General features: G+C 37.7%; 2 protein-coding genes across 2 annotated transcripts in view; one reads left to right on the top strand and one right to left on the bottom strand.

Annotated features, from left to right (window-relative positions):
* Positions 1-1869: 1869 nt before the first annotated feature.
* The window catches only part of LOC117379872 (complement C3-like), a 50154-nt gene continuing 25535 nt past the window's right edge, over positions 1870-26488 (bottom strand). Inside the window, exons 23-41 of the mRNA XM_055225777.1 lie at positions 21088-21174; positions 20799-21002; positions 20323-20398; positions 19557-19737; positions 16704-16808; positions 15984-16137; positions 14315-14475; positions 13563-13715; positions 13016-13075; positions 11174-11261; positions 9593-9644; positions 9191-9278; positions 8764-8853; positions 7987-8095; positions 6770-6859; positions 5273-5350; positions 5122-5202; positions 4263-4410; positions 1870-2059 (exon numbers count right to left, since the gene is read on the bottom strand). Coding sequence (XP_055081752.1) covers positions 1912-2059; positions 4263-4410; positions 5122-5202; positions 5273-5350; positions 6770-6859; positions 7987-8095; positions 8764-8853; positions 9191-9278; positions 9593-9644; positions 11174-11261; positions 13016-13075; positions 13563-13715; positions 14315-14475; positions 15984-16137; positions 16704-16808; positions 19557-19737; positions 20323-20398; positions 20799-21002; positions 21088-21174 — 2153 coding nt within the window. The 3' untranslated portion in view covers positions 1870-1911. The remainder of the gene's footprint in view (positions 2060-4262; positions 4411-5121; positions 5203-5272; positions 5351-6769; positions 6860-7986; positions 8096-8763; positions 8854-9190; positions 9279-9592; positions 9645-11173; positions 11262-13015; positions 13076-13562; positions 13716-14314; positions 14476-15983; positions 16138-16703; positions 16809-19556; positions 19738-20322; positions 20399-20798; positions 21003-21087; positions 21175-26488) is intronic.
* LOC117379984 (E3 ubiquitin-protein ligase TRIM47-like) lies at positions 24145-25957 on the top strand. Its single transcript, XM_033976686.2, has one exon. The coding sequence runs from the start codon at positions 24232-24234 to the stop codon at positions 25894-25896; it is 1665 nt and encodes a 554-aa protein (XP_033832577.1). The 5' UTR covers positions 24145-24231; the 3' UTR covers positions 25897-25957.

The following is a 26488-nucleotide window of genomic DNA, read 5'->3' as shown; positions in this document are numbered from 1 at the left end:
ACGGTTCAATGTAAACCCAGGGAGTTTCAGCATCAGTTGGAATCTGATTTTCAATACTATTGTATGTGGACTTATACTTATTCTAATACATCTCAAGATCAAAGCTAAAGCTATTCAGGAAGGATTCATTTCTGCCCTGTGAATGTGACTTAGTATCGATACCATAGACCAGGGGTCACCAACACTGTGCCCACGGGCGCCATGTCGCCCCCAAGCCCCACATGAGTCGCCCGCAGACCGGTTCTAAAAATAGCACAACTCACTAATGAGCGGCATCTAAAATTTAACTTTATTCTGTTGCTTTTTATTTTAATCACCCTTGCATTTATATAGATTTAAAAATGACAATATCTTAAACATATGTTCATTATACGTGAAGTTTAGATAAGTTAAGGTGAACTTTGACCTACTCACTTCAAAGGTCTGTAGTGTGCGCGTGACAAAACCAGTGCTCCGCTCGTGAGCGCTGTGAGGATGCGCTGAAAGCAGTTTCTTACTCCAAAACATGGTAGAAAATAAAGATCACTTTCACAACGATTTAAGACTGTAAAAGAAACCTGCGTGTATCTCACCTGCGGAGCGACTGTGGTGACGGCAAAGCGGCACAATGTGGAGGGACATTTCACTACGTCTCATAAAACTCCACACTAACTCCCCACGGGGACGCACACTCCCCACGGGGGCGCACACTATGGGCAGAACAAGCCCAGAGCTAAACGCAGCTTTGGGTAAACAACAGGCTTTTTTTACGACACCGGTGAAAAAGTCACACAACGCAACCGAGATTTATTTAAAAATATGTAAGCTTATTTTTCTTTAACATTACATAATTGATAACTTTATGAAACATGGTGCAATGTATATTATTTATGTTTTGTTAAAAAGGTTTGTCAATGGATAGTGAAAATGGGACACTTTTCCTATGAGATGTAGTGATGCAAGTGTCATCTGGAAATTTTACAATTACTAAGATTAGTAAAGTTAAAGTGCTGAATACTGATATCTGTTTCCCTCCTTGCTCATTGTTGACAATTATTTTGAGAAATTATTAACGTGATCAGTGTCTTGCAACGGGATCAGTGTGTTCACATAGATGATTATCATTTATCATTATTAATAATGTATAACTAAAGGCAAACTGAGCAAATGTGTTATTTCAGAAGAGCGGATCAAACTGGTCGCCCTTCGTACGACTCAGTGCCCATAAAGTAGCTCTCAGGTTAAAAAAGGTTGGTGACCCCTGCCATAGACTATATATATAAATGGACATAGCTAACCTGCTAGCTGTCATGTTCCAAATAGGAAGTGATCATGGGTGCGCTTCCTGCTCCATCGACTCTGGCTTTCATTTACTTTGTATTAGGAAACTGTCATTACTCTTTGCATCAGTTTATAATTTTTCTTCCTGGTTGGACATACAAATATGTAGAGGTGCGTTACCTAGACGACCATAATATTAACATGGGCCAAAACCTGTCTAAATTACTTACTTACTTACTAACTACTTACTTTAATTAGTTATTATCTGACAAACAAAAGCAAATGACAGCACCTTTATTTTGTCAAATCAAAATTTAAACTGTCAAAAAAAGGCCTTCCTTGTCCCTGGATTTTGGATGGAATTTTCCCTGTTGATGACATAGGTAGAGGTATTCCTGTTTAGAACACAGGGCTACTTCCTGTATTTTCCAACATTTAAAAAAACCCAAAAACTTTTCATCACAAACTGCCACTTGCCTGATTATGATGAATATTTACCTTTATACTATCGCACCAAACTAAGTCAGAATTAACACTTTAGATTTTAAACCATTTTTGATTTTAGATTTTGTGTTTACTCCAACTTTTATAATAATAAAAACAGAGACCTTTTCTGAAAGTCTTGATTTATTTCCTCATAATTTCACTGTTTCATTTCTTTTGTCTGCAGCCCTCTCCACTGAGATGATCTGTTGCATCAGTTAAACCTTTGCACTTGGCTTCAAAAGCAGGGGTCTTGCATTCAGTGTCTGTCGGCCATCGCTCCACCCAAGTGTCTTCGCTCAGAACATATGTGATTCTGAAACAAGAAAACACCAACAGAAATTAAATTTCAAATTTGATTTTGATATTAAGGAATAGACTCGAACAGGAAAAGTTCATGTCTGTCTTGTGAATGTAACTTTTTATATCGAAACCTGCTCCAATAAGTATCTCATTTTAGAATCAATTAGCACCTGGATTTCGATACTTTTGACAACCATATAATTGGTTCACTTTAAACTAGCAGTGTATTGTGGAATTATCCCCCGATGAGTGCTATTTAGTGTAGTTATGATACAAAAATTTCAAACTTGATTTGGATATTAAGTAATAGACTCAATACCAATTCCAATACCACAATGATAACAAAAACAGTCTTTATTAAGAATGCAATTTTCAGTATTAAATGGCAGTACTTTCTTTTCTGTTCCTATGTAGCCTTATATCTGTGTAATCTCTCAGTGTCCAGGTATGCTCCATAGTGGTCCATGGGCGTATACTTCTCTATGTGTCTTATACTTGTTCTGATACAGCTCAGGATCATTCAGTTGTGTGAATGGGCCTTTTTAGTATCGATACCTGCTCAAATGAGCGTCTAGTAATGATGGGACAAAGAGCCGTTCAAAAGACTGGTTCTTTATTTATATGACAGAAGCCAATGTGGGAACTAATTTTAACAAACTAATTTTTTACAAACTAATTAGTTTGAAATGGTTCAAACTGAACCACTGGAAGAAAAACTCACAATGGTCACAGAAATAACTTGAATCTGACAAAAGTAATAATAAATAAAAATTCTATGAAATTTAACCAATGAAAATGAGACATTGCTTTTCAACCATGCTTCAACAGAATTATTAAAAAAAATAAAATCATGAAACAGGCCTGGACAAAAATGATGGTACCCTTAACTTAATATTTTATTGCACAACCTTTTGAGGCAATTACTGTAATGAGACGATTCCTGTAACTGTCAATGCAACGATTGCACCTCTCAGCAGGTATTTTGTCCCACTCCTCATGAGCTAACTGCTCTAGTTGTCTCAGGTTTGTAGGGTGCCTTTTCCAGATGGCATGTTTCAGCTCCTTCCAAAGATCCTCAATAGGATTTAGGTCAGGGCTCATAGGACACTTTGGAATAGTCCAATGTTTTCCTCTTAGCCATTCTTGGGTGTTTTTAGCTGTGTGTTTTGGGTCATTGTCCTGTTGCAAGACCCATGACCTGCACTGAGACCAAGCTTTCTGACACTGGCCAGCACATTTCTCTCTAGAAGCCCTTGATAGTCTTGAGATTTCATTGTACCCTGCACAGATTCAAGACACCCTGTGCCAGATGCAGCAAAGCAGCCCCAGAACATAACAGAGCCTCCTCCATGTTTCACAGTAGGGACAGTGTTCTTTTCTTGATATGCTTCATTTTTCCATCTGAACATACAGCTGATGTGCCTTGGCAAAAAGTTCAATTTTTTGTCTCATCTGTCCATAGGACATTCTCCCAGAAGCTTTGGCTTGCCATTAAGTCCACTTTGGCTCAAACAACAATGGATGGTGCGATCTGACACTGACCTTGAGGTTCACCTTTAATCTCTTTAGAAGTTTTTCTGGGCTTTTTTGTTACTATTCGTATTATCTGTCTCTTTGATTTGTCAGCAATTTTCCTCCTGCGGCCATGTCCAGAGAGGTTAGCTACAGTCCCATGGATCTCAAATTTCTGAATAATATGTGCAACTGTCGTCACAGGAACATCAAGCTGCTTGGAGATGGTCTTATAGCCTTTACCTTTAACATGCTTGTCTATAATTTTCTTTCTAATCTCCTGAGACAAGTCTTTCCTTTGCTTCCTCTGGTCCATGTTGAGTGTGGTACATGCCACCAAACAGCACAGTGACGACCTGTATATAGACCCACTGACTCATTATAAGATTGTAGACACCTGTGATGCTTAGTAGTGGACACAATTTGGATTAACATGTCCCTTTGGTCACATTATTTTCAGTCTTTTCTAGGGGTACCATCATTTTTGTCCAGGCCTGTTTCATGAGTTTATTTTTTTTATATAATTCTGTTGAAGCATGGTTGAAAAGCAATGTCTGACTTTCACTGATTAAATTTCATAGAATTTTTATTTATTATTACTTTTGTCAGATTCAAGTTATTTCTGTAATGAGTTTTTCTTTCATCAACCGAAGGGTACCAACAATTTTGTCCATGTGTCTATATATTTATATTTGTATATATACTTGTTAGTGGCAGGGTCTCGGGACCATTTGTCCCTCTCTGGGCCCATGATGAGGTACTCTGAGCCCATCTCAAGCATGCACATGGTCCTGCAGTCCGAATGAGAGAAGAACGATCTCTTTTCAGATTGCACCACACCTGGCTCCACACCTGGACACAGAAAAGACATGCAGTACAGTTAAAGGTTACAGTTACAGTTAAAGGTCCTATATTACACAAAATTGACTCTTGACATTGTCATTTATGTTAGAATGTTGTTACCTCACCAAAAACAAACCTGTTGTGTTTTGTTTCATTCACACATGTTTGAGTAACTCTTTATTATTAGTCTGTCTACATCTACAATGTTCAAAATGCTCTGTCCCAACTTGTGATGTCATGAAGCGGTAGTTTTGAAGTTTACAGCTACATTTACCTTTAGTTCAGTAGAGATTGGCAATTCCAAAGCTGAAATTATCCAAATGATTCTAGTGAAGGTGTGTGGAGTTTAAAAACACAGCGGAGCACTTCCTGTATGACCACATGACATCACAAATGGAACAGAGTGTTTCAGGGAAGAACTCAGCCTAAACATGCAGGGTTTGTGTGTTAAACATGTGTGAATGTATTTTATGTTTTAGCTCATTTGATATGCTGAAACTGGGGTGAAGCAAAGATAACAATCCTCCACACAGTAAGGTCAAAATTTTCAATCAGTTCTGTATTAAAATGCATTGAAAACTGGCACAGTGTTTTGGATCAATATTGTCACAGAGTTACTTGATATTAGGTCAAAACTAAAACACAGATATCACCCATTATTACCCCTAACATACAGACTCATTCAAACATGCTTATATGAAACAATGTGTTGACACTCACCTAACTTGATGACTTGCATAATCTCCATTTCATATATGATGAAGTAATCTCTAGAGATGTTGTTCACCTTCACCTTAAAAACTGAAGCATAAAATGTCCAAAGAATGTTTCAAAAATGTTTAAATATTTTTGTGTTTGTAGAAAAACCCACCGTGGTGTAACGTTTCACAGGCAAAAGTCTCTCGTGCCTTGTCCTGTATTTGGCCATCCTTAACTATACAACAATCATCTAAAACAGAAACCAAAATTTGTATTATATTACCAGTCCAAAGTCATTTATGTTTTGTCACGTTTTTGTTTTAGTTTACCTTATTTTTATAGTTCATGTCCTTGGCGTTTTAATTTGACAAACGTCCTGTGTGCTTGTGTTTTTGAGTTTTACTTCCTGTCTGTCGATTACCTGCTGCGCCCTCGTGCTTTCATGTGTGTGGGTCTGGCTTTTTTTCTATCCCGCAGGTCCCGCATTTCTGATAATGTATTGCCTGTCCTAGCCCGTCCCGCAGAATCTATTTATACAACCCGCCCCGCCCCTACAATCATTAAATACACTGAAAAAATGTCAATACAAAAACACATGCTTGAAAACAGACATAATGGGAATAAATCCATCAATATGATGAACCAACTGCAGTATTCTTTCAAAACAATACCTCATCTTATCATAACTTAACATCAGAGGAAAGGAAGGCTCTCACTGCTCTAGAAAAGGACCACAGCATCAACATTTTGCCAGCTGACAAAGGAAGATGCACTGTGATCCTGAATCCAGCTGATTGTGAGGCTAAAGTGAACAGCCTCCTCAGTGACACTGCCACCTATGAACTGCTGAAACGAGACCCCACCAGTGGGTACAAGAAGAAAATCATAGACTGCTTACAGAAGCTGGAGAAGGAGTAAGTCATTGATAGACAACTGTATTACAAAGTCTATCCTGGTGATTCCATCCCTGGTATCTATGACCTCCCAAAGATTCACAAAGAAAGAGTACCCCTCAGACTCATTGTATGTAGTGTTGATTCTATCACATACAATGTGGCAAAACATCTGAAGACCATCCTGGCTCCTCTGGTGGGAAACACGGAGCACCATATTGAGAACACATAAACAAAGTAATATAGTCTACTCCATTCAGTGGAGTGAAGAGTGCAGTGTGTGTTACATTGGAGAAACTAAACAGTTACTCCATAAGAGGATGTACCAACACCGGCGTGAGAGTTCCTCTGGACACGTACAATCCACTGTACATCTCCATTTCAAAGCCACTAACCACTCCTTTGAAGATAGTGAAGTTCAGATCTTAGCCAGAGAAAAGAAATGGTTTGAGAGGGGAGTTAAAGAAGCTATTTTTGTTTTTAGAGAATCCTTCCTTAAACAGAAATGGGGACCTGAGACATAATCTCTCCCTCATCTATAACTCCATCCTCGGACCCAGAACAATGAGAACAATAGGGCTACTCTATCCACCTCTGGCCATTTATGTAATGCAGCTCATGTTGTTTTTTTATCATATTGTACATTCTGATGATTCTTGAGGGGATAATCTGCTTTACTGTGTCAGTGGCATAATGGTATTCAGTATTATCATCGTCTATATTTTCTTCATATTGTGTTACTGTGACAGACCTATTTGTGGGGCTTGGAGACTGACCTTGTGCGCACACACACTCGTCGTCTCTGCAGATGGTAGTGAGTTGAATTTGGTTGTTAGAAGGAGAGTAGAGCTGTGTGCAGCGCTGACCTGACCACAAACACAAACAAACAAAAGATGAGTTTCAGAATGAGGGAAAATAAGGACAGTTGCCATAGAGATTAACCATTTAAAACTCAAAATTATATCTTTTGAATGAGGAAGTCCTAAAAAAGGTTCCCTATTGATACTTTGCAGTGACCTCACTCTGGGGGGTACTACATGTATGTCTATGGGGGAATGTTCAGTTCTTACCTTGCTGACACATTGCACACATTCGCAAACATAGCCTGATAAGTTTTTAGATTGTCTGAAAAAAAATATATTTAATAATATAAGTGTATTTAGATGACACATTTTCAGGGGACGGTGATCAATACAAGCATTCAAGGTCACATTTAGGTGTTTGATTTTCAACAAAAGATGAGAGAGACTAACTGAAAAACTGTTGGCTAATGCTATCTTGTGATTGTAAAGTTAGTTGGAGGGACTTGTTTAACAGTGCAAAATCAGCTCACGTGTTGTAGTTCTAAGTCATTATGGTCAAAATGTGTTAAAATAAAGCTCAGATTAAAGTTTAACAGAGCATGAGACAGAGCCATGCCTTTAGTTAGCATCACACCCCCAGGGAATGCTGGGAGAGATACATTCATCCTCTAGAATTTGATGACATCAAGATGGAGGGCAGGCGTCTATTGGTATAAAATTCAAGAGCAACAGCAACATGCCACCTATTTTGTGTAAATCAGTGTTTCTTTGGTAATTATAAAGGTAAATTCAGGTAATCAGGTTTAAAGCTGCTGTTTGTAATTAGACTGGCCGACCCAGCCCTGTTGTATTCTCACATAACACCACTAGATGCTATCTGTTTTACAGTCTGATAGTGTGCTAGCTTTGGCTGACAGAAGAAGAGCAGAGAGCTCAGGTGAGTCCGAACAAAGGCCAGGTGAGGGGAGGGGCCAAAATCAAATCCATTTACAGATGGAACCTTTAAGTGTTATATTTCCTTGTTTTAATTATATCTATGACAACATTAACACAGATACAATATTAAGGATGTCAAATTTTAATTACCATTCAATTCCACCTTTGTTTTAAACCTGAAATCATTCCATCTACGCCCTGGTGGAAAACACTGTCCTAGATGACTACATAACATTTGAAGCTGGCATCCTCACCTTCCTCTTTGTAATACTCATAGAGTGTGACTGATGAGGGCTGAAGGAGACCCACGTTAAACTGCTGTAAAAGCCTGAAGGCCACAGTCTGTGGAGATGTGTTCGAAACCTGCAAAACAAAACAGAGCCACTATTTCACACAGTCTATTCACAAATGCAATTTGAACAGGCAAATTACAACATCCCCTTCCAATAATGCGTCTTCTCTCTTAATATCAATAATAATAAAGCATATGATTTATATAGCATTACTTTTTTAACTCAAAGTAGCTTTTCATTGCATTATTCATTGACCCCACACTCGATGGCAGTAAGCTGCTATGTTAACCACAGCTGCCCTGGGGCAGACAGATGGAGGCAAGGCTACCAATCTGCACCATCGGCCCCTCGGAACACCACTAACTCACCCATCACCTTTACCTTTATGTTACCAAAACATTAAAATAAATTCTTATTTACAATGTTGACCTGGGACTTAAGTGTCTTGCCTAAGGACACAAGAGCAGTTTACACTAGAGCCACTAGTACCCCACTGTGGCACCTGATTCCCAACTGACTCTCATCCAAGTACTACCCCAGCCCTGCTTAGCTTCAGAGATCTGACATGATCAGGGCCTGAAAAGCAAATATTGCTCTTAAACACATGAACAATTAACTTGATTTAAACATTTAGCCTATGGTAATATGTTTCAGTATTTCACAATTTCTTTGTTATACTATTTTTCCTCTAGAGGGTGCTATAACATTATTGGGATTACTGTAGTTGCTGTTGTTTACCTTGTGCATGTGGATAATCAGGGAGCTTCTTTCGCTCAGTTTATAGTCAAAGTAGAAGTGGTCAATGAATCTCTCAACAGTATTGAGCAGCTGCATCAAACAAAGAAGGAAAGGAAAGAATGTTAAAGTAAACTGATAAGAGCTTCAAGTTTAGGATGTAAGATTAATCACAAATGAAAAATGCTATTTCAATGGACACAAAACAGAATCTCTTCTCTTATGCTACACAAGAAACTGCTAATCTTGTAGTTTAGATCTGTACAAACATATTCTGAAATGTGATTCTTGTATTAGTTTGTCAGTTTAGTCTTTTTTCAATTCTTCAGGAACTTTGAACAGAATCCTGTATTAAAACATTAATCACAAATCTAATAACGCTTGTCAGCCTTCTCATGTGATAATTATAATGTTCCATAAAGTTCTTTACATTTTCCAAGTCACCGGTTTCAGGAGTAAAGCCGGTGGGTAGATTTATGTCCAAAACCACAGAAAATGCAGGGTCAGGTCCACGAGCCCTAAAGAAAAAAGAAACTTCATTCATTTTATTGTACACACTTTAATCTACAATAAACTTCTGATGATTGTTTTTTTTATTTTAATTAAGGACAATAAAATTAAACATGAAACAATACAATAAAAATAAACATGAAAACAAGACATAAAATGACAAACCCTCTAACCCCGCCCCTTTCCCACAAACACACAAAACCTCTAAACATAGCATAAAAATGACAACATAAAACAAAAACAAATACATAAAAAACTGATGATTTTGCCATTGCTGCAAAAACATCACAAAAATGGTGAATTACTGTACGAAGACTCTTACCTGACGGTGACACTGAAATCAAAGATGCTGATGAATCCTTTTGGAGGTGGCTCTGTTTAACAGTCAAAAAGTAGGCTTTAAAGCAACTGTATGTAACCTGCGTTCTTACAGTTATAAAAATACTATAACTGAACCTGGGTTGCCAGAGTCTAAACCTGCATATAGAGAAAACACATTATCAGTATATGGACAGGCCTCATGTGACAGTTCAGCACCTCCAGAATTCACTCATTGAGCTGCAGAGGCTGCACTAGCACTGACTCATGACTGGCCTCAGGTGCTGGGGTTTAGGTAGTGAGGATTCAGATCAGAGAGAGTCCTTTTAGGTTCAAACCAAATAGATTTCAGCATTAAAACTGGCAACCCAACCCATGTGAGACTCATTCTATTTTCTGATAGGATAATCAACTTGGCCATCATGTCCAATGTTTGTGCAATTAAGAATAAATAACTAATGAAAGTAGTTATCGATAAATGCTATTTTTCATCCTTATTTGGGGACATAGTTAGGTAACATTAATGGAGTTTAAAATCTAAATCTTATATATGGTTTTGTAGTCATTTGAAATGTATGACACCCTTTTACCTGTCAAAGACTACACAATTGTACCTTACAAAAACACTGTATTCTATCTCCACTCTCCACAATTTCTGATGGGCGTGACTGACAGGCAGAGAAACTCATGGTCTGTTTGTGACTGACAAAATTGCATGAAACAACAAGGTAAAAGAACTCATAGACTTGAACTTTAACAGCCACAACAAATAAATAACATCTGCAGCTCTTCCCCATCTAAAACACCTGGTAAAACTCAAAGGTATCCTGTCTAAACCAGATTTGGAGAGACTTATCCATGCATTTGTCTCCAATAGGTTAGACTATTGTAATGGCCTGCTCACTGGCCTCTCCAAACAAACTTTCTGACAGCTGCAGTACATCCTGAATGCTGCTGCTCGGATCCTGACTAGAACCAGAAAGTACGAGCACATGTGTCCTGTGCTCAGGTCTCTGGCTCCTGTGGCTCAGAGAACAGACTTTAAAGCAGCTCTGCTTGTGAACAAGTCTCTCCATGGACCAGCACCAAAGAACATCTCTCACATGTTAGTGCCATATGAACTCACACTCTGAGGATTTCAGGCACTGGCCTCCTGCTGGTGCCCAGAGTCAGAACTAAACATGAGGAATCAGTGTTTCAGTTTTATACCAGTAAAACCAGGAACAGTCTTCCTGTAGATGTGAGACAGGCCTCTACTTTGACAATGTTTAAATCCAGACTCAAAACGGTTCTGTTTAACTGTGGATAGGAAAGGTTTTTATTCTGCACTTCTGCTCTTTTAATGTTCATTTTATGATGATTATTTATGTTTGATTTGTTTGTATAGCAATTTAAATGTATTTCTTATTCTGTAAAGCACTTATAAATACTTTGTGTATGAACTGTGCTATACAAATAGATTTTGTTCTGAATATATAAGATTATTCAAGCGGAAATGTCTTTGGTTGTCTAATGTGATTTGTGGTAGGAAGAGCTGTCTATAATGACGTACACAGAAATTATACAACAGGTTAAAATAACATACCTTCTCTCTGAGATTTCTGAATAGTGACTTCCATGTCAAAGGTTTCACAGCTTTTTGCAACTGGAAGCTGGTTGTAATATGTCACCACCTTTGAACAAAAACAGTACTGACATGAGTACTACTGTTTAAAGCACAGAGGTACTTATTTAACTTACTTCTACTCATTTAAAGTGCATATGACAGGTTAGACTACTCATTTCTCTGAAACACAGTTAACATCAATATATCTAAGATTTTACTAAAAATCTTGTCTTGTCTTTATAATTTTACTTCCTGGTTGGACACAGATATGTTACCTAGCAACCATGATATTAACAAGGGACAAAACTTGTCTAAATTACAAAGTTTGGATTTGATTTGACAAAAATAATGACAACACCTTTATTTTGTTAAATCAGTGTTTAAAGTGTCGACCCTACAATTTGACTGGAATGAATGACAGCTGATGACACAGTAGGTATTCTGCTAGAGCTCACCGTTACCTCCTGTAGTTTTCAGCGTTTTTACAAACTGCCAATTAAGTGATGTAAAACTATGATAAATAAGTGATAATTAAAAAAACAGTACCGTTCAGTGACTTTTAGGGGAGGCAGCAGACTTGAGGTGGGCATCAATATGTAGTTAATAACAATTTAATAATGCCACTTTTTATACAAACTATATTGCAAATTAGTATATTTTTAATGACATACTAAAGGCATACCGTATATACTGGGCCATTTTGGAGTCAAATTAGAGAAGCCTAGACGTACGTAATTTGTTCATATATACATCCATATATTATTTGTCAGACAGGTGCACTGGTCAGACAGGTGCTCTTATAATACTGCCGCATGTGTCACAAATATCCCCTTAAACACAGCCCTGTGTTAGAACAGAGCTCATACTCACTTCTCACAGATGCAAATCAAAACCACGTCTTTCCTGAAGAAACATCCTATATTTCCATGAGGCAGAGCAGGTCCAGAACAGCCACATGTTCCTCCACACATAAGTAATAGTCCCGTTATTTTGCTAATGCTGTCGCTCCTTCAAAAACATATAGTCACATCCCAGATGTCTCCTACCAGGTGATAGCTCCTAGCATCCCCAGCCGCTCTCACTCCACTGCTCCACAAACTAGCCCTGAAACCAGCTCATGCTCATGTTTGATTAAATTACTCTCTGTATTTCTAACTAACAGCTGATCATTACAACCGCGACTTGCTGCTAAAAGGGAGTGATTTTAGTCATTTGTATTCAAAGTTGAGGCTGCTGTCGTCTCCTGGTGTACACGAGCACTTACTAGAAATCTGCTTAGATGTGCAGTTCTCATGGTTGTCTGTGTAATCCCAAAGTCTTTCAGGTATGAAAAAGTTTTTCTTTTACTTTAATACTTTTGGATCTATAATATGGGTTTATTCAGCGCTGTTTGAACAGGCTGTGGTCTTCAGTACATGTACACAAGTCGTTAAAAACAACCGGCTGGCCTCTCCGGTTGTAAAAGATCATGTAGAGATTGTGGCGCAGCATGGCCTCCATAGCACAGGTCAACACAAGTTAAGGAGACATTTGGAACTGTGACTTCTGCAGTCTCCTCAATGACCAGTAGGATGTACTGAAGCACATTGTAACTTCAAACATGCTTCAAACAGGCAGAAGAGAAAATAGGATTATTATTGAATTAAACTTTTGATACACAGTGATTTTAGATTTTATTGGACAAGCCCTGCTTGCCTTAATTGGCCTGGTCAGACACCAGGGTCAGAAAAATATAATAACCTATCAAATGCACTTTAAGGCAAAACATGAAAACAGGCTCCAACTTAATAACTACTGAAACTTAATGACTTATTACTTTACCTTTATTGCTCCTATGTCGTTTCCCTCAGCCACTGCTACATACTCTCCATCCTCTGGTGCCTAAAAACACACAGAAATGCCCATATGTTAAATCTTTCAATTATCTATTAAAAATTGGGTCCACAAATTTGCTATAATAATTGTGAGGCTAAACACAGGGGTATTACGCAAAATTTACTTTTTTTTTTTTAGCTTTCTACCATGTAACATTCTTCCCTCATCTAAAACATGCCTGAAAAGGTTTTATGTGTCATCTATGTTTCAGTAATGCAGCAATGGAATACTTGAATACTGTAAATCAAACATGGGCAAACTATGGCCCGGGGGCCCTTTGGGCTTATTAATCTGGCCCGCCAAACGTGACAAAATATTATTTAAATAGGTAAGGTAAACCTCGTTCAATGTTTTTCTGCTGTGTTTATTTGACTGAAATTTAATAAGAATGATTAATTTAATGCTTCAACACCCTCAATCATGATTGGCTCTTGTCACACTCACTTAGTCCACTTCTATAAACAGTCAATGATGAGGACCCTATGTAACTCACATTGAAAGATCGTGTTTCATAGCTTGTTTGAGCGTTGAAGTTCAGGTCCTTCTTCAATTTACCGAGTTGGAGATTGACGTTCAGGTAGGATGCGTCTGGAGGAGGCTGTGCGTTAAGGTACTCGGACAGAGCATGAAGAACCACCATTGTGGACTGCAAAAATGTAAACAAAGATTTTACTTCTCTTTTAAGTTCATATCTTTTCACACTACAAGCAGCAGTTCACTTTATGGGACGAAATAGCAACAGAGGAGGGAGAAAATAGGGAAAGAACATGGCAAAAGGTAAAGGATTTTATTAAGTCATTTTGGAATTGATAAAAGTCAGATTGGTATGAAATTTTAAAATATTTAATTGTCCGAGCACAAAGACTAAGAAAGAGACCGCACACTGACAAAGGCTGATGAAGGCTTTTTGCCGAAACGTAAAAACTGTTAGAATATTGGACCTCCGAGTGTGCTATGCAGTTTTATTTTTTATTTTTGAAGTTGCTACTTCTTACATTTGTATCTCTATAAAGATTGTTTTTCTGTCTGATCTGATTAAACAGATTTACAGACATGTATCTGTACATTATGCAGCTTTAACACACTTTGCAGTGTAACAAAACCCAAAAGTACATTCAACTGCAGCACTGAGCCTTGCTGTTTAATCCTTACAACATAAGCTAGCTCTGTTTATTTGAAGATGAATGCTTTGATAAATATTCAGTACAATATAAAAAAAAGCTTTATTTGAAACATCTGAGCTACCTGAGTGTTCCCAAAAGAACCTGTCATAGAGCTGCGTTCTCTCAGATAAGCAAAGGGTTTCTTGGCCTCTGTCAGTCGCTGCATCTTCACCAGTGCCAGAAGAGCGTAACCAGTTCCCTCTAGTCTGGAAACGGAGTCGTTATCAGGCCAGAACGTGCCATCTGTAGAAAAGGAGATGTCATTAGTAAACTAAAATAACAAACAACATTTTAATCCTAACTGATAACTGATCACATCACAATATTCTATAGGCCAGTAATATCTAATACAAATAGGGGGCAGCTAAAATTAATATTGGTTAGAACATACAATATATAGAACATTTAACACATTTAAGATTTCATGCAGTTACCTTGTGGATATTTCATGGCAAAGTACAATATACTCAACAGTGATGATGTCATACCCCCTCTGAGAGTATGACGTCACATCCTAGAACTTCTTTTGTAAAAATAATAAAACGTATCTATCTTGGATATAAAATAATTTGTTACGCTTGTTTAAACATAAAACCATATAACGCTCTTCTAAGTTTATTTTTACTCATATATTTGTTCAAAAAGGACACAAACAGAATATTGGTATCAAATATCAATATTTGTTGATACCGATATCAATGACTCAATATCGGCCAATACCGATACTGAAACCCACCCATCTCACCCATCCCTAATAAGGTGCAAACATATTTTAAATGTGGGATAGGTGAAAACGGTGTGCTCAATCTCGACACCAGTAGCAGGTATCAGCCTGATATCAGGTGCTTGTACTTACAGTTGGGCGAAATGTTGATAAAATTTGAATTGTGAGCTCATCCTCATGACAATCTGCTTTTTTGGTAAAATTGTCATGATTTACAATTTTTGTCTTCAATTCAGCTCTATGCTCAAACACAGATACTTTTCCACACCCACTTGTCATATCTAAACCAATATAAAGGTACTAAGTTTACATGAATCGTGATAACATTACAATCTAACATTACTAAGTGGTGCGGACAAGCATTTGTGCAAATTCTATTGCTCCCTCAACAAAAACACGCCTTTTAGATGTCATATATACATGTTTGAGTAATTTAGCGATCTCTCCCGGGTCCTATTCAAACCCTGCTTACAGTTAGCTGTGAGATTCTGTGTAATGCTCTGCCCACAAGCCTATGTCATCCATGCTCCCATATGACAAGTCTCCATAAATACACAAAAACATGATACAAAACTTTACACAGCTCAACAAACCTGATGTGATGTGCAGGAGTTTCATTAGTGGGATGCACGGTGTTGTGATAGTGCTCTAAGAGTCTCAGCATGGGGAGCAAAGGGAGGGGAGACTCAGAGCGTCAAAAACAAAAGTAAAACTGAGATGGGGAAAAAGGATTTTTGGCTGTTTTGCTTACGAAAAATTGAATATATTTCAAGGAAATTGGATAGTGCAAAATTGGATAGTTTGGTGCCACAAACGCAATTGCATTTTTATTTAAATATTTTAAATGGACCTATGTGGTTATTTGTTTTGTTTGCATTTTTCTGTATTTTAACAAGGCGCACATGAAAAGGAGAGTCTGAGTGCTCTCATTGGGCTCTCCCTGTATAAATAAAGATATAAAAAACAGCTTATTAACTACAGTTTTGGCCTGAAGGTTGTCCTTTAATAGTTTATTGTTGGTAGTTACCTGATGATGCTGCCAGTAAACTGCTGGTTGGGTCGTAGCCTCCATCGGTGAGCAAAGCAAGAGCATATGAAATAATAGCCGTGGTGTATGGTCTTGGCCCAGGGCTCTTCAAAAGATAACTTTTCAAGTACGGTACTGCCTTGTTTATAGCATCCTGCAAGGAAGTAAATGTGCAAATGTGGGTTTAGAATAAGTCAGCATTACAATTGTAAGCAGTAAAAGCTACATTTGACTGAAAAACAGTGTTGAATTTTACATGATTGTATTTAAAGAGGGGGTATTTTACTTCTGGGGTATTACCTGCTAACACATAAGATTTAGATCACCATGTACCTTTTATTGTTTTATAAATTTCACTTTCGTTTTTTTCCCCTTTGCTCCCCATGCTAGGTCACTCCTCTTTCAGAGCACTATCACAATACAATCAGTGTGCATCCTACTGATGAAACTACTTCACATCACATCAGGTTTGTCAAGTTGTTGTGTACAATTTTGTATGTTTGTTGTGGAGAATTGTCGTGTGGGAGCATGGGTGTCGTAGGTTTGTGGGGCGGAGCTTTAGACAGAATCTTACAGCTAATAGAGATAGATAAATTAATCAAACATGTAAGACATCTAAAACTTCTTCAGGCTTGTTTTTAAGGGAACAACGTTATAACATTGTAGAAAGCTCAATAAAAAATTTAGCATAATACCCCCTCTTTAAACTGATTCAATTACCTGTGTATTTACTCTGCAGTCAACATTTGCTTCTTTAACCTGAGCAAGTGCAATTGAGACAAATGCAGACAATGTTGCTTCGGAATCAGAGCCTTGTAGACCACCCTAGAAACATACAGTTAAGAAGTTGGTCACACACTATTTACTTACACACAACAACTGAATTCAAATCATCTTCACCTCCAAACCGGATGGACCACTCTTTATCTTTATTTATACAGGGGAACCCAATGAGAGCACCCAGACACTTTTTCATGGGTGCCCTGGTCAAAAAAATACAAAACACAAAAAAAACCCCTAAAACAAAATATGGGGGGCCTCCTATTTATAACTCCATCCTCAGACCTAACTTAAAACAAGAAAAATAACAGTGCTAGCCAGATGCTAATAGGTGGGAGCGCACCCATTAGGGGCCTGAACAATTATGCAAAATATGACTCAAGCACAGTTCACACTTCCGGTAGCTCAAAAGATCTAGCCAACAAACAGAAACTGTAAACAAATAGCTGTTGGTTTCAGTGTAGTTAGCTCCTCCCTTCAGACAGATATAAGGCAGTGTCTATCAGATCAGTAATCTGACAAGAACTGAAGAAGTGGCTTGGATGAACAGCCAAACATCTGTCAGCTGGAGAAAATGTTTTTTGAGTGAAGAATAGATTTTTTTTCTTTTACTATTTATAAAAATGACTACTACAGACCCACAGTTTTGGCAGAAATAGCGACATCTCATTTACAATGATAATTTTCACCCCAAATATACCATATTTTCTGGACTATAAGTCACACTTTTTTTTCATTGTTTGGCCAGAGGTGTGACTTATACAAATATATATTTTCACATCTTCATTACTGTCACACTGACAACTGTGCGAGGGCACTCTAGGCTTGTTTACCAGTATGGCACCCATTTAGTTCTGGAGCAGTGTTTCATCTTCCTCTGGAGCAGGAGGAGTTGTTCAGAAGTGACACAGAGGATGAAAAATTCAATGGATTTAGTGATTTGGAGTGAGATCGACAGTAAACTTGTTAGCTTATTTTTTATGGTTTAGTTATCTGATTGCCTGTTACTATCTTACATTAACACACTGGACACGTGTTCAGTTCACTGTCTATGCTTCATGTACTGTTTACATATGTGTTATACAAGGTTTTTATTCTGCACTCTTCTGTTTTAATGTTAATTTTATGATGATTATTTGTGATTATTTATGTTTTTATTTGTGTGATTTTAATGTCCTTCTTATTCTGTAAAGCACTTTGAATTACTTTGTGTACGAATTGTGCTATACAAATAAACTTGCCTTGCCTTATGTAACAGTTAATCATACATGTTACAGTTCACTTTTTTGACCACTAGATGGCTAGCTGTTGTGTTTGTAATATCTGCCAAAAAATTTACTGGACTCATTTTCTTTTATACATTTCATATTTTATTTTCCCTTATTTATTTCCTCTTCATTTATAGGACCATAAAGGTGATCATTTTTCATTTAGAACAATATTGTAAATGTTTAGTTTATCATAAGTCTAATTTAAGGTCACGAAAACTACGTCCTGTCTTCTGGTTCAGCCTTTTACACTAATGTGAAGTCTTACCAGACAGAGCACTATTTAATAAACAATCAGTGAAAAGAAAAGAACTCTCATGTCTCTCGTGTGTGTGGACAAGCCGCATATCTTACATTAGCGTAGCTATCTGATTAACTGTTAATATCCTACGTAAACATATCAGGCAGTTCGTTGTCTATGTGTTACGTTAGCGTGCTGTACTGCTATTCAGCCTGTTGTTGTTTATTTTATTGCTATATTATAACTTACCTTCAACCTCCTAGGACTTGGCTTCCACATATGTGGACAACACATTTTGGGTTGTCTAGGTCACAAGGCAAATTTTTAGAAGAAGAACAGCAACAATGTAAAAATGTTCAATTTAGAATAGAGTTTAGATTGTTCAGATTATTTTTTCATTATTTTATGTTTTTTGTAAAGGCATATGTCTTCCTGCTCCTGTCAGCAGCACTTCACATAAGACACATTGTTCCAACAGGCACAATTGTTTCTCATTTTGTTCTTACATTCAGGACAAATGTTGCCGTGTTCAGGCACTTAATTAAATAGTTTTTGCAAATCATTATTCAAATGTTTTATCAAAATGATTAAAATGAAAATGATTAAAATGTTCACATATGAGGACATTTGTTTTACATCACTTTTCTCAGAAACTACATAATGTAAAAAGATAATTCTTTGTTTTTACACTCATCAGGTCCCAATCAGCCTAAATAACAAATAGAAATTAATGCCTGTCAAAGCATGTCATGCAAGAGCTCAGGTCTTCGGAGGTTAAAGACAAAATGTCTGTTCTTGGTCTCAGATTGTGTAAAATAAATTTCCCAAAAAATGCAACTTATATATGTTTTTTCTTCATTATTATGCATTTTTTCGCTGATGCGACTTATACTCCGGAGCGACATATAGTCTGGAAAATACGGTATTTTCCTGGCAAAGGCACGTTTTCTACCTCGTGGCATGAACGCCTCTCCAAGTCTGCACCTAATGCATATTGAACTACGCTGTCACATGCAGCAGGTATCCAGATGTGTCGTTGGGATCTGTGAAATTCTATTCGCAACACCTCAATCATAGTTCCCGGGTTTACGTACATTTGGAAAAGTCTGTTTAAACTGGACTAGGCCACTCAATCCAGTGTCCCTGGTGTACATATAAACATAGCGGTTGTTGCCATGTAAAAATCTGCTAATGAAAAGGTTCTCAAGCTGTATTCCCTAGGTGTTTCATTTTTGTTTTCTGAAGAAGCTTTTTTCAGGTTGTTCTCGGCAGGTGTGCTCTTACCGTCAAATATCGGTTGCTTACAGGAGTAGCCTCAATGAACCTGCCATTTGGGGACTGTGTATTTCTGACAAGAAATTCCAGGGGATGGCAGATTAATCCATAAATGTTGTCCAGATGTTGACCTCTCTGTACGAACAAGGTGTAGACCATAGTGAAGACCTTCACCACATATGCTGTGACCCTACATTCAGAGAGAACAGTCAAGTCAGTCTGTTTTCCTAAATCTGTAGTGTCAAAGCTAAACTATCCATTCTCACTATTTAAAGTGTATATGACAAGTTTTCATGTTTTCTAATTATTACTTGGTTTGGTGGGATAGTACTTGTATCATAATTTTACATCAGTTAAGTGGCAGTTGAGAAGAAAAATACAAAAATAGAGACGTAGCGTTGACTCTACAACAGAATTCCTCTACCTGTCATCAACACGGGAAATTACCTTCTTTTAACGAAATAAATGCACGGTTATGTATTATGGTTGCTGGGTAACAGGACTGGAATCATCTCTACATACATCATATCTGTTGTCCAAACGAAAAATCATAAACCTCACCCGAATAAAAAAAGAGAGAAAAATAGACTTTGTAAAATCTTAAATATGGTGTAATATAAATATGTTTGGGTGAAAAAGTGCTTGAAGATCTTTCAAAGGTTCAAATTGCCAACAATGCTCAAATGAATTAAAACCAAATGTTTCCTGGGTCTAGGAAAACTAGTTTCAACTTAGTTTCATTAACTAATAAAATCAGTCAAAGTCTGGACTGTACCATGTGCTTGGGCCAAGTTTGCGGTAGGGGGGGTAAGATCCATCACTCCGTTTGAAAGTCAACTGGTGTTGTGATCCTGAAAAATCACACATTCAAATATTATTTTGGCTCAATATAATCTTGGCTATTTACTTTACATAACAAAGAGCATTTTTCCACATCTCTACATAACTTTTTGGAGGTGATCATCACCTCACCTGCATGATTCCATGGAAATAGAAATTTAATCCGTCAAAACATTCCAGTGGAGGCCCTTTTTCAGGCTAAGTATAAGTCAGGTTTGTGGAGATGCAAGCTCAAAGTAAGGATGCATATGTTCTATGAAAATGTGTAATTTGAATAAAAAATCAATAATAAGGGTAATACTTTGTGAGTGCAGTGTTACGCTTCCATGTTTTTATGAGCTCAGTGACTAACTGTTTGAAATGACAGATGTAGAAAGCCAAGTGTTTGATAGCTGTTTTAAAAGACCTCACCTATTTTTATGTATTGGTTAGCATCATTCTTGCGCTGTACTCCTACTGTTTCCCAGGCATTGGCTCGGTCCAGGTACAGTGAGGCAATCACTGGAAAAGTAACAGCCGCCAGGTTCTGCTCCACACAACCTCCAGGCATCCGGATTAACCTGGCCAGGGGGTCATCATGGATGGCATTCTGAATGCTGTCGGCCAATACGTTTCCTGCAACAGAACACATGCTAAGTCTTTATTAGGATGTGATTTTAGGGATAGATCTGGTTTAATTTAAACATGTGATATTATCTACCTGACAATATGATCTTTGTTACTGAGTCAGACTTGGGCACAATCACTCCCTTCAGCTCGGGCTTGATTATTCGAACAACCTGTCTGCCTGTGGATTTAATACAGGTGATGATGGTGAAAACATTACTTTACATCTTTACTGTTTGGCTACTGAAAGCAGTGTTATGTTAACATGTCATGGTCTTAAATTAGGGATGCACAGATACCACTTTTCCCCAAACTGCTATGAGTATTAGTAGACTACTTCCTTTTGAGTACACACCAGTACTGAATAAATATTGATACCAAGCATTATTTTTACAGGGGTGGTATTACTGTACTGTAAATATGTGAAATAATTGTTATTTGCTATTTAATAATGTCATACTAATTATTAGTACCTTTGTTATTTGCTACTTTGTTTTTGCGGCACTATGTACACTCCATGCTAACTGCTAGGGATCCACTTTTAGAAAAACATGGAGGTCAACAGTGACAGCTCGCTCTGATTCTGGAAGTCAGTTTTCCATACATTATTCCCATAGACTTTCAGAAAAAATCAAATATTAAGAGTTAAAAGGCATCGCGGAAGATAACCAGCTACAGTTGGTAACTAATATCCATAGCACGGTTGTTTTAAGTCCAAAAAGAGCATTTAAAATGAAAGATTCTGCAAAATGTTTTAATAACTTTGCCATTTGTAAAGTTTCAGAAACAGATTTAAAAAAAAAAAATTGTCTTATGGTCATCAGTTACAACGTAGTTCATTATCCCAGAGCAAGCTTTCAAACTTTTACTATTAATTATTTTTGGAAATTCTATGCGAAAGATTTATAAGAAATTTACTTATGGAGGCGAGGGGTAAGTGGTCAGTGTGGAGCTCCATTTTGTGTTATCTTACATTTACCATGCCAACAAAAAATAATGATTTGTTTTAGCATTCAAATAAACTTTAGATGATTTTATGTTTGATTAGATCATGCTGAAATTTAAGTAAACAATTCAAACCTTATCTTTATAATTATTTAATATTCCTCACTTTAAATTTAGGATATTGTAAATATAGATACAGATTTCTTAGGCAAACTGTTTGCACATTTACACATTTTGAGGTGAAAACGAACAACTTGTCCATACCAGTTGGAAAAGATTTTTTGAATAGATTTTAGTTTTAACTGAAGTGGATTTGAGACAGGTCTTTGGCCTGTTGTGTCTGGGTGGCCGTGGTCTGAGTGCAGTGGCTCTCTGGGTGCATCGCTCCAGCTCTGAACTGAAAGGTCACATGACCTGGACTGGCTCTGCTTCTGCTGTTGTCTAAAGTCTAAACATGGCTGCTGTGTCACTGGGAAACATGACCTGAACTAAAACCAAAGAAAGTCCTGCTGGCTCTGAAACTCATCTGTGGACTGGACCTCCTCCACTGGTCACATGACAAATGAATGAACTCAGTCAAAACCTTCGGCAAGTGCTCTGCTGCTCCTCTAAAGGCCCCATAAAACTGTCTCTGCTGCGTTTGGGCTGTGTTTGCCTGGGCACGCATGACTGGAACCTGTTCACGGATCCACACAGTTTGTTTTTAACCTAATTTCAAAATTTAGAAGTGTATTCATTTATTTTAAACATTTTTGCTCTGTTCCTGAAAATAACTGTTTACAAATGTAGCATTATTTTGGCTATTTCTTTTCATTGTACATTAGTGCTGTTGCACTGGGGCTGCAACAGCGCTGATGTTGCAGCTGCATACTGTATATGCACCTCATTTGAAATAGTATTTAGAATGGCCACAATTAACTAAATTGGAAACTGAAGTTTTTAAACAGTATAAACGTTTAGTTCATACTATGATACTTTATATAAGATCAAAATGTTAATGCTCCTGAATGTGTTTGAAATTTGAATTTCAAACTGAATTATATTATTAGAACATAAAACACTGGCTTTTTAATGCTTATAAAACAATTCTTAATATGCTAATTGTTTAGTTTACTGTTTCTACTGTCACAGGGTTTATTTGCATTTAAAAAGGTCAAGGTGGAAGGATGCAGGTTTTTTTTTTTTTTTATTGGCTTAATGGAGAGGTGCAGAGGAAAATGTACCTGTAAGTTTAGTACAAATGTGTGAATAAACCAGCTCAGAAGTGTTTTTGGACATTTGTTAATTTTTGCTTTGTAAAACCTTACCTACACAATGCCTCAGTGGCCTTGTGATTTGTTTGGTTTAAGTTAGTTTAAGTTACTTTCTCAGGATAAATCGTCACTACACTCAGAAATGAGACGTCATGTACACAGAATACATTATATTCCTTTTAACAACATTCTTTTATCCTGTCCCATATTTCCTTTAAACATTGTACAGTGAGTTACAGAGAGTCACATTTTGGTATTTATACTTCAGTGTGTTTTACTGTGTTTTATTTTTTAAATCTAATTTATCCTTGATGCTTTGGCTATTTTAAATGTACATGATAAATACATTTGACTTGATTTTGATTTAAAGTCACAGCATGTGACAAAAATATGCTAAATTTAAAGCAATTTTCTTTTTTCTTCTATTTATTTTGTTTGTTTTTAATGCACTGAAAAACATGCATCTTTACTGTGAGTGGGCTTGCATCTCCATCTGAAATGTGCTTTTAACTTTCCATTTCCTTTGATGTCATGCAGGTGACGCGCCACCTCCCAGTGTGCAGTGTTAACAGCAGATTCTCAACTCCATAGAGCGCGAGATAAACATTCTTAATAAACAGACAACACTCCCACTAACAGTGAGTCACCTCTGAACTTTACGTGATAAGAGCTTGTCCTTTTAATTCCATTGTAACATAGGAAACTGGATCGTCTTAACCTTGGCATAATCAGCCCAAAAATACAAGAAGCATTCAAATAATTTAAATAATAAAAAATAACTGATATCTAAAGAGAAAAAGTGTGTTCCAAAGTCATTTTATTTTGACAATTGTGTTGAATTTGAATCTAAACTATTTGGATAGTTATATGATAGTTAGTTAAAGCTGAACTATAAATATTCAGTAAGCTCTGATAAAGTGGTAAAAAAGTGTATAGTCCCTGCCCTACAGTTCTGTACTTCCTGTTTCCTCAGAGGGTGGGGTCAGAGCATAAGTTTCATTTCTGTCAAAGTGAAACAGCTCAGTCAGATTGAGAGAGAAATGGCAGGGAAAGTCCTGGATATGGAGGCCTTAACATGTCCCATCTGTTTGGAATTACTGAAGGAGACAGTTTCTCTTCCTTGTGGACATAGCTTCTGTAACAACTGCATTCAAAACTACTGGGATCAACAGGTGAATTTTAAATGTCCAGAGTGCAGGAGGAAATACCGCACTAGGCCTGTCCTTAGCAAAAACATCGTCTTATCAGCTTTAGTGGAGCAGCTGAAGGAGACGCCTGCTGACCACTGTGCTGGGCCTATGGACGTGGCCTGTGATGTGTGTCCTGAAGAGAAGAAGCTGAAGGCACACAGGTCCTGTCTACAATGTGTGATCTCTTACTGTGAGGCGCACCTCCAGCCTCATCATAATGTAGCAATTCTGCAGCGACACCAGCTGGTGGCGCCCTCCCACAAACTCCAGGAGAACATCTGCAAGGAGCACAACAAAGTGAAGGAGTTATTCTGCCGCACAGACCAGCAGCTCCTCTGCTGCCTCTGCTCTGTGGAACAGCACAAGGGCCATGACACAGTGTCCTCTGCAGCAGAGAGAGCACAGAGGCAGCCAGAGCAGGAGGCCAAGAAGGACCTGCTCCTCCAGATCCTCCAAGATAAAGACACAGACCTCCAGAGTCTCCAACAGAAGGCCCAGGACATCAAGAGCTCTGCCCAGAGAGCAGTGCAGCGCAGTGGAGACATGTTCAGAGAGATAGTCCTTCTCTTGGAGAGAAGACGCTCTGAAGTGGAGCAGCTGATTCTGTTTGAAGAGAAAACTCAACTGAGCCGAGTCCAAGGACTCCAGGACCAACTGCAGCAGGAGGCCACAGAGGTGAGGAGGAGCCTCTCTGAGCTGGAGGAACTGTCCAACAACCCGGATCACAACCAGTTTATTCTGCACTGCCTCTCACTGCCCACTGAGAGAACAGAGAGGACAGGGACCAGGGTCCTGACAGAACACAGACACTACTTTGAAGAGGTTTCCAGAGCTGTGTCAGACCTCAAGGACAAACTCCAGCTCACTCTGAATGAGATTAAACTGCCACACCCTCTGGATTACATCGATGTAGTTTCAGACTTATTCACAGCTATCAATGTTGAGGCTTTACTTGCGGAACCTCCTGACTCACCACCTCCTGTACCCAGCACCCGAGAGCAGTTCTTGAAATATGTACGGGACATTACACTGGGTAAAGATGGAGCTTACCCACACTATCTGAAGATGTCAGAAGGGAATAGAAAAGTAACTCATGTGAGGAGACCAGCCTGGTATTTTCATCACAGATACGGTCAGGTCCTGAGCACACAGGAGTTAAGGGGCCGCTGTTACTGGGAAGTGGAGTTAGTGGGCACTGTCAGAATAGCCATTTCATACAAAAAGTCTTTTACAACAGGTATATTTGGAACCAATAAAGGATTTTGGTGCTTAGAAACAGACAGAAAGACATATTCATTTTGGTTTAATAACATGAAGTTCAGTGTCTCAGGCCCGAGGTCGTCTAGAATCGGGGTTTACCTGGACCAGTTTGCAGGATCTCTCTCTTTCTATAGTGTGTCTGATAATACAATGACCCTGCTCCATAGAGTCCAAACCACCTTCATTTGGCCTGTGTTTGCTGGAATAGGGCTTAAGTCTTATGGAAACACTGCACATTTTGCTAAACTTGAATAAATGAAATTTTGAGAAGTTTAAAGAATAATACGGTATTCTCTTTTCATTAACACAGCCAAATATACAGCGCAATATAATAATTAGTTACATTAGTTACATATTATATCAATAAATGACAGATGGAACTAGACATTTGGGGAGTCAGTGTTTAAAGCAGATTCTTTTTCTTTGTGGTGGGGAATTTTTTTTATTTTTCTGTACTACAATAAGATATGAGCTGTGGACAACAGGTTTTTGGCTTGTCTAGGCCACAGTGCAAATTATTAGATGAAGAATAACAGCATACAAGAAGAGAAACAATGTAAATATATTATATATATTAATTTTTAACAGTTTAGAATATTTAGAATATTTTATCTTAATTTTATTTTTTTCCTGCTCCTGTCAGCACACTTCACATAAGACACATTGTTCCAAGAGGCACAATTGTTGTTTCATATTTTGTTTTTATTCAGGACAAATTTTGATGTTCAGGGTCTTAATAAATAGTTTTTGCTAATCATTATTCAAATGTTTTATCAAAATGAGTAAAATGTCCACATATGAGGACATTTGATTTACATAATTTTTTCTCAGAAACTACATAATGTAA

The sequence above is a fragment of the Periophthalmus magnuspinnatus genome, chromosome 13 (genome assembly GCF_009829125.3).
Source record: "Periophthalmus magnuspinnatus isolate fPerMag1 chromosome 13, fPerMag1.2.pri, whole genome shotgun sequence".
NCBI classification, from domain to species: domain Eukaryota; kingdom Metazoa; phylum Chordata; class Actinopteri; order Gobiiformes; family Gobiidae; genus Periophthalmus; species Periophthalmus magnuspinnatus.
Note: the sequence above shows the minus strand (reverse complement) of the source record. Positions and strands in the feature narration are given on the sequence as shown.